Genomic DNA, 13,328 nt, shown 5'->3' on the forward strand with positions numbered 1-13,328 from the left:
TGATTGCCTTGATCCAAAGCTTGAGTACGTCATGTGAGAAAAGTGCGACTTGGGTTTCTCATGATCGATGTTTTCAAAATCCATTCTGGTGGGCATTGATGACGTCATTCTGTTCGTGTTATGTTTGAGCTCAGAATATGTTCTAGAATTCTACAACAAATCGATGTCAAGGACATTGGACAGCAGTTTTGTGGATCACTTCTACAACCCTTCTCGTAGATGGGTGTGAACCGTGCCTTTTTCCAGGAACTGGGCATGGCGTTTTGTTCGAGGGATCTACGATAGATTATAATTAGAAGAGAGGGTAACCCAGTCGCAAATTCAGTATAGAATCTGACAGGGATTCCATTGGGCCCTGGAGCTTTGTTCAGTTTCGGGTATCGGCTGATGTGCCGCTGGGTCAAGGGCTTCCAGGACATTAGCTACACATAGCCCACGTTACTGATAGCATGCGAGTGGTGATTTGGGGTACGTATGGGTGAGAAAGAGACTGATATCAGTGGTCTGGGTCAGACGGATACTAGTGGTTTGTGGGCACAGTTGTAGATCAACTCTAAATGTCATGGTAGATGGATAAATTTGTTTCTGTTCCAGTAAGTGTCAAGGATCTTAAGATAAAGAAATCTGCGCTAAAGCTTGGTTAAGACTGCAAATTACATATAGCTAAAGTAATCATTTGACTTCACCGATAGGGCTCGACTTCGTTGTTGAGTGGTCAGCGTGGCTGACTGGTATCTGGAAAAACGATTTTAATCTGTAATATCAGCTTGTTACACACTGCCCTTTTCACCTTGTAAAGTTACACGTCAGTATCTAATGCATGCCTACTGAAGAGGTAGAATTTATCTAAATGTTTTTGGCTTTCGCAGCTCATTAACGGCCTTTTACTTATCTGTATTATTTGCTTACTAATTTCTGTGTTTGCATTTCACTCCCCTCCTTGATGTGGTGTTACCACAGAGGCCAAAGAAAGATGAACTTGACTGGCAGACCGTTCTACATGACTAGCACCTGCCAGGGGCCCTATTCTGTATCTTTCCGCCATTGCGCCAATCGTTTCGGTATTCAAGAGCACTCGAATTAGAGACCCATCATTATTCAGTATGTATTTCGCTAGCGATACCGTTCGGATCTAGACAACTGAAGCGCTGTTGTCGGTTCGCGTCACACAAGCCAATCAAAAGCAAGCGGCCGCTCATCCGCACATTTGCACTGCAGCACCACGAGCACAATTTTTTAACCACTTTTTTTTATTCCACAAAAACAATAACAAAAATGGCTACAGTTAAATGACATAAATAAGGTGACAGATAATTGCAGTCATAAATTACAGCATTCAAAGAATGAGGAATCATATTCAGTCTTTAGCAGTAGCACAATTCAGCACCTTCACTGTCACCTTCAACTGGTGGCAGTTCAGCATGCAAATTTTCTTCTTCTGCAGCCTGAGGTTCCTCATCATCATTTCCCAGACCCAAATTAATCATTCAGTAAATCCTTGATGTGTGTTCCTTCCAGGGTAAATTACGTGGACAGAAGAGTAGGCCCGAACAGCGACATCGCAAAATCCTTCACTGCCTTGTTATTTTGGCCACGCTAAACAACAACTACGCGTGGCTGCATTCTTATACTATTGCGGAGGAACGTAGGCTGACTTCGTTTCCAAACGATGCTGCGTAAGTCAGAAATGCGTAATAGTTTGGAAGGTTTCTACACTCCTGGAAATGGAAAATAGAACACATTGACACCGGTGTGTCAGACCCACCATACTCGCTCCGGACACTGCGAGAGGGCTGTACAAGCAATGATCACACGCACGGCACAGCGGACACACCAGGAACCGCGGTGTTGGCCGTCGAATGGCGCTAGCTGCGCAGCATTTGTGCACCACCGCCGTCAGTGTCAGCCAGTTTGCCGTGGCATACGGAGCGCCATCGCAGTCTTTAACACTGGTAGCATGCCGCGACAGCGTGGACGTGAACCGTATGTGCAGTTGACGGACTTTGAGCGAGGGCGTATAGTGGGCATGCGGGAGGCCGGGTGGACGTACTGCCGAATTGCTCAACACGTGGGGCGTGAGGTCTTCACAGTACATCGATGTTGTCGCCAGTGGTCGGCGGAAGGTGCACGTGCCCGTCGACCTGGGACCGGACCGCAGCGACGCACGGATGCACGCCAAGACCGTAGGATCCTACGCAGTGCCGTAGGGGACCGCACCGCCACTTCCCAGCAAATTAGGGACACTGTTGCTCCTGGGGTATCGGCGAGGACCATTCGCAACCGTCTCCATGAAGCTGGGCTACGGTCCCGCACACCGTTAGGCCTTCTTCCGCTCACTCCCCAACATCGTGCAGCCCGCCTCCAGTGGTGTCGCGACAGGCGTGAATGGAGGGACGAATGGAGACGTGTCGTCTTCAGCGATGAGAGTCGCTTCTGCCTTGGTGCCAATGATGGTCGTATGCGTGTTTGGCGCCGCGCAGGTGAGCGCCACAATCAGGACTGCATACGACCGAGGCACACAGGGTCAACACCCGGCATCATGGTGTGGGGAGCGATCTCCTACACTGGCCGTACACCACTGGTGATCGTCGAGGGGACACTGAATAGTGCACGGTACATCCAAACCGTCATCGAACCCATCGTTCTACCATTCCTAGACCGGCAAGGGAACTTGCTGTTCCAACAGGACAATGCACGTCCGCATGTATCCCGTGCCACCCAACGTGCTCTAGAAGGTGTAAGTCAACTACCCTGGCCAGCGAGATCTCCGGATCTGTCCCCCATTGAGCATGTTTGGGACTGGATGAAGCGTCGTCTCACGCGGTCTGCACGTCCAGCACGAACGCTGGTCCAACTGAGGCGCCAGGTGGAAATGGCATGGCAAGCCGTTCCACAGGACTACATCCAGCATCTCTACGATCGTCTCCATGGGAGAATAGCAGCCTGCATTGCTGTGAAAGGTGGATATACACTGTACTAGTGCCGACATTGTGCATGCTCTGTTGCCTGTGTCTATGTGCCTGTGGTTCTGTCAGTGTGATCATGTGATGTATCTGACCCCAGGAATGTGTCAATAAAGTTTCCCCTTCCTGGGACAATGAATTCACGGTGTTCTTATTTCAATTTCCAGGAGTGTAATATCAGGCTTCACATAATTGCTTTCCATTGTTACTTGAAAGTTGTAAACATGTTTCGATAATTACTAACTAAACCATTTGTGGGAAGACGTACGCAAAGTCACTAGTAACGTCAGTTCACACTCATGTAATATACGTAAGCAAAGCCTATGTCTTGCTAATTAATGATCCTTAAACTCTTATTTGCATTAAAATAACACGTATTTTGAGAGAATATTGACCGAGAACGTTTCTGTTTGGATGTAATCATTAACAGTAACAACCTAGCCTAACCATATTTCTAACAAAAGAAAATAGTCTATTATGGACTCACTTTCCAACCGGATGCGTCCTCGGGTGATTCTTTAGTAACACAATGACTAAATCCAAAGCTAAAACCGCTAAATATGTTTAAAATAACAAATTATAGGTGTACATAAACCACAGCTCACCGATCGACAGGGTCAGACCGAAATCCAAAACCTCTCGGTACAATTGTCGTAAATTCGGTGGGAGGACCGTTCAGTAACAGGTATCAGAAGCTTACTGAATAGGATATTTCGATAAAGAACCGAAAATGACGTAACTATCGAAACGAACCAACTACACCGATCGATATGAACGATACAGAATAGGGCCCCAGGTTCGGTTTGTAATAGCAGCTCACATTTCCCACTAACAATAAACTATCCGGCAACTACAGTAGTATTCACAAAACTCTGTTCTGAAAAAGAAGATAATTTCACAGTAAGTGATTTCTGTCCTCGTATGAGAGTCGTTGTTGCTGAAGCAAGAGTTGTCAGCTGAAGGAAAGAAAAGACAGAACTGACTGATTGGCGAAAGAACTCCATATCGTGAGCGCAGTGACGTGCTAGGTACGCTCCGTTTCTCAGAACTCACAGAAGGAAGCTGCAGGCAGAAATGCACTGTCTTCCGTTACAACGAATTTGGACGTCAGAGATGCATATGCGACTAAAAGAATCGCGCGCAAAAAAAAAAAAAAGAAAAGAAAACAGAAAGTTCGTTCATGCGTTTGTATAAACGACATCACTGTAGGGAGTTAAAGTCGAACAGCACTCAAAGTATTGAATTTTTTCTGCCTCTCGACATTTTAGATGTTTATTTCCGATATTTTATTTCCTCGTGCCTGGGAAATCACCGACCGTCTCGAGGTAAGCGTTTCACGAACAACGCAAGTTGTCCAGGGGTGCAATTCTGGTGAACTTGGTCGATGTTGGTGGGATCAGTATCAGGTTTTTATCAGTCACCTCTGGAGCACCCAGATTTACTAGATGAGATGGTGGCGTTGTATCTTCAGTCGACACTTGAAAAATGGAGATAAGGTGCAATCATTCATATACAGGTGTAATACAGAAGAAATATAAATTTCGTAACCAATGCAGCACTTTCGTCCTGAAATCATATGCAATCTATTTGGTCACTGCAAGCGCGATTGCGCCTTTTGCATCAATCAATACTATATAACATCAATGGATTAAAGATTTCAAAAATTCGTTCAGCGTCGACTAGAAGACTTTCACTATTTATTGAATGTTAAAAACATGATTCTACTGTAGCTGTAGACTTTTCGTTAAAATAAAAAAGTCATTGACATTCACTTAAGGCCACTGACAAGTGATTTTTGCATGTGCGTCAACGAAATTTATGGACAGACTCACTCTTTCAAGTTGGCGAACCGAAACACATTCACTATGTTTATTAGCGGAAGTTTGCGTCAAGGGACGATTTCTACACTGACTTCGTCAATGGTATGAATTATGAACGAGTTAACATATGAACTGCGCAATAGAGAGGTCAAGTGTCGGGTCAAAACTTGTTTTGATGGATACCGATCGCATGTCAGCTCGTTCACAGCGTATACTGTTGACGAAGTTTAGACTGTCATTGAGGTAACTGCTTCTCTACGAACATCTCGACTAAGATAATCTACATGTGGTAACGTGTTCATTGATGCATATGTCTGCCTAAATAAGATAAAAAATGAAAAAAATGTTGTCAGTACAGAAATGTTGACAGAAACATAAATAAGTATCAATTAGCAATAGTTTAAACGCCAAATTTCACTTTGAGGAAAATTTTACAGTCCCAGCGTAATCATGATTTAAATTTTCAACAAATTCTTCGCGTCTGTGGGATGCAATATAAAGAAAATTATTTCAATATTTTCAAAAACTCCAGATGACAAAGCATTCAGAGGCACCTGTATTTCCATTACTGGCAATACAAATGAGAGAGGAGAGGGTGAAATCCAGTGTCGGTGTACTTCCTGTTTCCGTCAGAAGGCAACTTAGTTAGCAAGTTTCTACAACTACGGAAACTACGATCAATAATAAAAACGAAATAGCGCTGGCAATTACCAAAATGGTAGAGGTACCACATCTTTCCCAGCCATATATTACGAAAGATGAGGCTACAACAAACATGCAGGAGTGCAATGAAATAAAAGGAAATCGAAATTCTGCGGTTCTTCTACAGACGATGGTGACTAATTACGTTTCCACTTTGTGGTGTCGGAATGAACTGTCAAGGAGAAGCGAATAAATTTTCGCATACTTGTTTCTTCTTTTCAATGTGAGGGCGAAGTGACTCTAAACATGTTACCATACGTTCCGTTGTCCGTCTGCAGAAGGTTGATGTAATCATAAGGTTCTGAGTGTAACATTTCCATTAAACGATTTTTATGTGTATATTTCTCTTTTTGAACAATTCCCTGGTCAAGCATAGTATATTATTCTTCTTGTTATTCCTTAAATACAGTGCCAGAGTCAATCTTAGAAATGCTTTATCTGCATTTTAGCCATTCCAAAATAGTGCCAAAATAAATCGTACACGAAAAGTGTCTGCTTCAGAAGTAAGATTAAATTCACAAACTTCCTTGGTACGTACATGTACGAGGGCCTTAAGAAGTTTTTGGAAGTTTCATTGTCCACTCGAAGAAAGTTGAAACAATCATTGGGTACTGCGAGTAATATTTCCTTTAGCAGTTTTTCAAGGGCAAATCTCTAATTTTAAGGCATTCTATAGACCAGCGTCTTCTTTTCTTCTCCTCCTTTAACCCTCGAGTGGGCGTGCTTGTATTTAAAGTGTGCCAATCACAAATAACATGGTTTTATACCAGTCCATTGTTGTTTACGGATTGCGAGCCCGTACCTATTCCTTCATTATTGATTCAGCTAACACAGTAATAAGTTGTGTTGACATCAAGGGCGCCGACCTTCCGATATTTCTGTTGGTTCACATCAGTGGAGGAATATAACATGTTTTCTGGAGACGCTTGACAATGTTTTTTAAATGACTACCTGTAATATTTTATGTCATAAAGATCTGTGCTGTGATAAAGTAAAATATACCGGTACTATAAGCGCAGGTTGACACTGCCACAGCTCAGTCGGGAATACAGCTGACTTAAAAGCAACAGAAAACAGACCAGACTCGGGTTAACATGTATTTGGACAAACCCAATGAACCGGCCGTTGTGGCTGAGCGGTTCTAGGCGCTTCAGTCCGGAACCACGCTGCTGCTACGGTCGCAGCTTCGAATCCTGCCTCGGGCATGGATGTGTGTGATGTAGTTAGGTTTAAGTAGTTCTACGTTCTAGGGGACTGATGACCTCAGATGTTAAGTCCCACAGCGCACAGAGCCCTTTGATCCATTTTTTTTTTCTAACCAAATGACCCAGAGGTCTAACGTACGCGACGTTTGAAAACTGCGCGAAATCTTTGCGCGCGGAGGAGCTTTTGCTCCTCGCATCCCGTCAGTAGACCCTCTTCTTTATACCAGCTATTAATGCGGTAACACCCCTTCAGTCTACAATATAAGCTCGCGCGTCCTTGAAAGCCGTTGTCTCAACAAAGAAAACGATAACAATCCCCAGATTACGTGAAAACAATTTGACTGAAATCTTAAAACATACCGCTGCTACGTTAAAAAAATAACTATTGAGGTCGTCTGTAGGAACTGGCTTCCTTGTACTCGGATTATTTTCAAACAATTGTTGACGAATGGAGTGGGCGTATTGTAGGGTGTCACTTGTAAAAAAACAGGAAAGTATGACAAGAATACGGTATTTCTTTCTCAGTATAGTGCGACTGTTATTCTGGGGAGTGCCTTTGACTTGGGAGTGTGTTGCTTGGTTGTCTTTGCACAAAGACATCGGAAACAAACGGATACGTTTTAGAGGTCAGAAATTTTAACTCCCATCTCAGTGTTCCAATAGTTTGTTTACTTTTTGATAAAGGCGAGTGAGAAATATTTATTTTATTTTGTTTTTGTCAAACTAAAAATTTCGTGCATGCAGGACACCCACGAGATTATGTATGTGGGTGCTAGAGCCTCGGTACACCCATGTAGTCGGCGCGTGGTTAACATACGTCATTAAATCGGGTGATGCTGAGGGAATTAGATTAGGAAATGACACATTTAAAGTAGTAAATGAGTTTTGCTATTTGGGGAGCAAAATAACTGATGATGTTCGAAATAGAGAGGATATAAAATGTAGACTGGCAATGGCAAGGAAAGCGTTTTTGAAGAAGAGAAATTTGTTAACATCGAATATTGATTTAAGTGTCATAAAGTCGTTTCTGAAAGTATTTGTATGGAGTGTAGCCATGTATGGGAGTGAAACGTGGACGATAAATAGCTTAGACAAAAAGAGAATAGAAGCTGTCGAAATGTGGTGCTACAGAAGAATGCTGAAGGTTAGATGGATAGATCACATAACTAATGAGGAGGTATTGAATAGAACTGGAGAGAGAGAAGAGAAATTTGTGGCCCAACTTTACTAGAAGAACGGATCGGTTGGTGGGACATATTCTGAGGCATCAAGGGATCACCAATTTAGTATTGGAGGGCAGCGCGGAGGGTAAAAATCATAGAGGGAGACCATACAGACTCAGAAGGATGTAGATTGCAGTAGGTACTGGGAGATGAAGAAGCTTACACAGGGTAGAGTGGCATGGTGAGGTGCATCAAACCAGTTTCTGTACTGAAGACCACAACAACAACAGAGTAATTTGATTTTATTGTTGTTTAATTAAACTAAGGTTAAACTGTGATTCTGTTCATGCACGTTTACTTTGGTAACATAAAGACATGTATTCTTTACACGTGTACAAAGTGAGCCATGCGCCCCTTGTGTTATATAAAAATGGCGGGTCCACTCGAGGGCTGAACACAGTGCCAAAGTCAGTGTGAGGACTGCTTCGTCTGCATTTGTGGCCATTCTCACTGCTCTCAAAACATTACTCCAAAGTGAGGATAAATTGACAAACTTGGCTTTTTTTTTTTTTTTTGTTTTTCGTTCCATAGATCCCTGCTGAGGAGATCCTCGTGGATGTGGAACATGTCAATTTTTTAAATTTTTTAAAGCTGAAATAACAATACTAATAGTATGAGTATATATAATACATCATTTGTTTCTATTTAAAAAATCGTCAATGGAGTAGAAGGAGTTGGCCACTAGTAAGTCTTTCAGGCTCCTTTTAAACTGATCTTTATTTGTAACTACGTATTTTATGTTTGCTGGCAAATTATTGAAGATGAGTGTGGACTCCTTTTTGAACTAAAGTAAGTGGTTTTAAGTCCTTGTTCAGATCATTTTTGTTCCTGATATTGTATGAATGAACTGAGCTGTTTGTTGGAAACAGAGATATATTATTTAGGACAAATTTCATTAAGGAGTAAATACACTGAGAGGCAGTAGTTAGAATACCCAGTTCATTGAAGAGGTTTCTACAGGACGTCCGTGAATTTACTCCACAGATAATACGTACTACGCGCTTTTGGACTCTGAAAACTTTTGTTTGACTTGAAGAGTTACCACAAAATATTATGCCATATAACATTATGGAATGAAAGTAGGCAAAGTATGCAAGCTTTTTCATTTTTCTGTCGCCTATGTCAGCTAACACTCGAATTGCAAATACAGATTTGTTACAGCGTTTCTACAGTTCTGTGGCGTGCTCCTCCCAACTGAATTTATTATCAAGTTGTAATCCCAGGAAATTGAGACTGTCAATCAAGGGCGTACCCAGGATCTGAACTAGGGGCGGGGGGGGGGGGGGGGGGGGGGGGGGGGAAGGCAGGCCATACTAGTCTCAGGAAACAAGGACTCGAGACAACATACAGCACTTATTATTAAATAAAACAGTAAACTAGTGAAAAACTGCTTTCAATAAACATTTTAAATATAAGAATGCACTTGTTTAAAAATACAACTTTTTAATTCAGTAATAATCTTCTAGGATTTGCCAACAGTAACGTGCTGAAGACGAAAAAATTACTCCCGGATTGCGTGAACGAGTTCAAATATCTTCTGGAGGGGGGGGGGGGGGGGGGCAGCTGGGTGGAAACCTCTTACAGGTTTAGAATTGCATATAGTGAGTCTTTTCGAAGTTTAATGTCAGTGAGTTGGCTTTAAACCATTTATTAATATCCATGAAAATATCATTAGCAGATCTTTTTAGAACTACACTCGACATACTATGTATTGCAATACTTGTGTCATCTGCAAATAAAACGAACTCTGCTTCTGGCAGTCTAACTGATGAGAGATCATTAATGTACACAAGAAAAAGCAATGGCCCTAAGATGGATCCTTGTGGGACACCACATGTAATTTCGAAGTGGTTTGTACCTGTACGGGCTTGTTTGATAAATCCGCGCCTAGACAAGGACCCGTTTGAAAAACAAGTGCCGGCCGAAGTGGCCGTGCGGTTAAAGGCGCTGCAGTCTGGAACCGCAAGACCGCTACGGTCGCAGGTTCGAATCCTGCCTCGGGCATGGATGTTTGTGATGTCCTTAGGTTAGTTAGGTTTAACTAGTTCTAAGTTCTAGGGGACTAATGACCTCAGCAGTTGAGTCCCATAGTGCTCAGAGCCATTTGAACCATTTTTGAAAAACAAGTTTGCTCGTTTAGCAGGGGCCTTAACATTGGCCTCGAGCCTTCCACTTCCGATATTTTGGTGTCGTGTGGTGTTTGGACTCACCGCGAACGCGGGCGGCACTGCGTCGCGGTCGTCGGCAGCGACCGGGGCGGCCAGCGACTGCGGCCATCCGGCGGCCAGCAGCAGCAGCAGCGCCGGCGCGGTCAAGGGTGCGCTCCTCCACATGGCGACGTCCCAGCGTTCACTGCACGGGCCGCGGCCTTGGCTGGCAAAAAGATCGCCCCGTGGTCTTATATACGCGACCGTGCACAGCTGCAGACGCCACAAAGAAATTCCCCGGGACCGCGGCGGAAGGGTGCGTGGGTGGGGGCGAGCTGCAGGAGGAGTAGGAGGAGACGCTGACCAGACGGCGTGAGTCAGCGGCACAGGAGGCACGGGACCAGCTGGGGCGAGCGCGGCGGCGCGACGGCAACTGGCGCTCACGGCCGCCAATCGGCGGTACTTGGCCCTCCGCGCCGGCCGGACCCCGCCACTCACTCGCGTTCACGAGGCCGCGCCGCACCGCCTCCCGCCATCGCTGTACCGCGGGCCGCCTCACCACTTAAAACACTTTGCAGCGCAGACAGACTCGGTCAACTGGGCAGCACTGATATTCGTCGACGTTTGTTGTTGTTGTTGCGGTCTTCAGTCCTGAGACTGGTTTGATGCAGCTCTCCGTGCTACTCTATCCTGTGCAAGCTTCTTCATCTCCCAGTACCTACTGCAACCTACATCCTTCTAAATCTGCTTAGTGTATTCATCTCTTGGTCTCCCTCTACGATTTTTACCCTCACGCTGCCCTCCAATACTAAATTGGTGATCCCTCGATGTCTCAGAACATGTCCTAACAACCGATCCCTTCTTCTAGTCAAGTTGTACCACAAGCTCCTCTTCTCCCCAATTCTATTCACTACCTCCTCATTAGTTATGTGATTTACCCATCTGATATTCAGCAGTCTTCTGTAGCACCACATTTCGAAAGCTTCTATTCTCTTCTTGTCCAAACCATTTATCGTCCACGTTTCACTTCCACTTATGGTCACACTCAATACAAATACTTTCAGAAACACCGTGCGGTTAAAGGCGCTGCAGTCTGGAACCGCAAGACCGCTACGGTCGCAGGTTCGAATCCTGCCTCGGGCATGGATGTTTGTGATGTCCTTAGGTTAGTTAGGTTTAATTAGTTCTAAGTTCTAGGGGACTAATGACCTCAGAAGTTGAGTCCCATAGTGCTCAGAGCCACTTTCAGAAACGACTTCCTGACACATAAATCTATACTCGATGTTAACAAGTTTCTCTTCTTCAGAAAAGCGTTCCTTGCCGTTGCCAGTCTATATTTTATATCCTCTCTACTTCTACCATCATCAGTTATTTTGCTCCCCAAATAGCAAAACTCCTTTACTACTTTAAGCGTCTCATTTCCTAATCTAAATCCCTCGGCATCACCCGACTTAATTCGACTACATTCCATTATCCTCGTTTTGCTTTTGTTGATGTTCATCTTATATCCTCCTTTCAAGCACTGTCCATTCCGTTCAACTGCTCGTCCAGGTCCTTTGCTATCTCTGACAGAATTACCACGTCATCGGCGATCCTCAAAGTTTTTATTTCTTCTCCATGGATTTTAATACCTACTCCGAATTTTTCTTTTCTTTCCTTTATTGCTTGCTCAATATACAGATTGAATAACATCGGGGAGAGGCTACAACCCCGTCTCACTCCCTTCCCAACCACTGCTTTCATGTCGCCGGCCGGAGTGGCCGTGCGGTTCTAGGTGCTACAGTCTGGAACCGAGCGACCGCTACGGTCGCAGGTTCGAATCCTGCCTCGGGCATGGATGTGTGTGATGTCCTTAGGTTAGTTAGGTTTAATTAGTTCTAAGTTCTAGGCGACTGATGACCTCTGAAGTTAAGTCGCATAGTGCTCAGAGCCATTTGAACCATTTGAACCCTTTCATGTCCCTCGACTCTTATAACTGCCATCTTGTTTCTGTATTTTACCCTTGCCACTTTCAGAATCTGAAAGAGAGTATTCCAGTTAACATTGTCAAAAGCTTTCTCTAAGTCTACAAATGCTAGAAACGTAGGTTTGCCTATCCTTAATCTATTTTCTAAGATAAGTCGTAGCGTCAGTATTGCCTCACGTGTTCCAACACCTGTACGAAATCCGAACTGATCTTCTCCAAGGTCGGCTTCTACCAGTTTTTCCATTCGTCTGTAAAGAATTCGTGTTAGTATGTAAAGCCACGTTTTCCTAGCTGCTAGAATTTCGTGCAACGTGCTGCGTAAAACGCGTGCGAGAGCGCTCGTCCCCTTTCGCACAGTGCAAACATGCCACACCGTTTTCCTATGGCGCGGACAACGCAGTGTCACTTCGGGCTCTAGCTGCGGGAATCGCTTGCGAGCCTAAGAACTGTCAGCTGAGCGCTTCAGTGCCTCAGAAGACGAGCGGCTTATCGAGCTGGTATCCGAACAGCATATTTTGTGGAACATCGCTGGCGCCGAGTTGAGAAACCAAATGAAAATGAGTTATTTTGGACAAAAATCGGAAGAAAAATTAATGAAACAAGTAAGAAGAAATGACTTTCAGAATGAGATTTTCACTCTGCAGCGGAGTGTGCGCTGATATGAAACTTCCTGGCAGATTAAAACTGTGTGCCGGACCAAGATTAGAGAACTCAGGACCTTTGCTCTTCCAACTTTTTTTTTTTTTTTTTGATCGTTGTGTTTGGTTGTTGAGGACGTCGCAAGACGTCGTACTTGGGTAGCTCAGTCATAGCCCATAGCCGGCACGGTAGCTCAGCGTGTTGGGTCAGAGGGTTTAGCTACCCCCTCTGTAATAAAAAACTGAGTAAATGGATGGACGAACAACCTGAACGAGTGTCATTGGACGTCCGCCACGAACGAATTCAACGACCCCAAAAAAAAAAAAAAAAAAAAGTTGGTAGAGCACTTGACCGCGAAAGGCAAAGGTCCCGAGTTGGAGTCTCGGTCCGGCGCACAGTTTTAATCGTCCTGTCACTCGAAAGTAATACATCTGTAACTATATTTTTACCGAGCCGTTAACCAAACTTACAATGAGTTGGATGGTGTTATTGTGATCAGTACTGCGAACGACGATTGAAATTCGCCCCGTTGAAGTAATCAGTGAATCCACCCTTCACAACGAATCCCTCGGCTTTGGCGTAGCAGCAGACTCTTATCAAGCGTATTCCTTGGACAGTTTGTTAATTACTGATAAATCTGCGTTATGAAGCAGTGGGAACTGG

General features: G+C 44.2%; 1 protein-coding gene across 2 annotated transcripts in view; it reads right to left on the reverse strand.

The window, feature by feature from the left end:
- LOC124790981 (matrix metalloproteinase-14-like) overlaps nt 1–10,477 on the reverse strand; it is a 121,937-nt gene extending 111,460 nt beyond the window's left edge. The window contains exon 1 of one of the 2 annotated variants that reach the window (XM_047257825.1): nt 10,124–10,477. In XM_047257825.1, the coding sequence (XP_047113781.1) occupies nt 10,124–10,246 (123 nt within the window). In that variant the 5' untranslated portion in view covers nt 10,247–10,477. The remainder of the gene's footprint in view (nt 1–10,123) is intronic. The other variant, XM_047257826.1, reaches the window with a different exon arrangement.
- Between the last annotated feature and the right edge of the window lie 2,851 nt (nt 10,478–13,328).

The sequence above is a fragment of the Schistocerca piceifrons genome, chromosome 1 (assembly GCF_021461385.2).
Source record: "Schistocerca piceifrons isolate TAMUIC-IGC-003096 chromosome 1, iqSchPice1.1, whole genome shotgun sequence".
NCBI lineage: Eukaryota > Metazoa > Arthropoda > Insecta > Orthoptera > Acrididae > Schistocerca > Schistocerca piceifrons.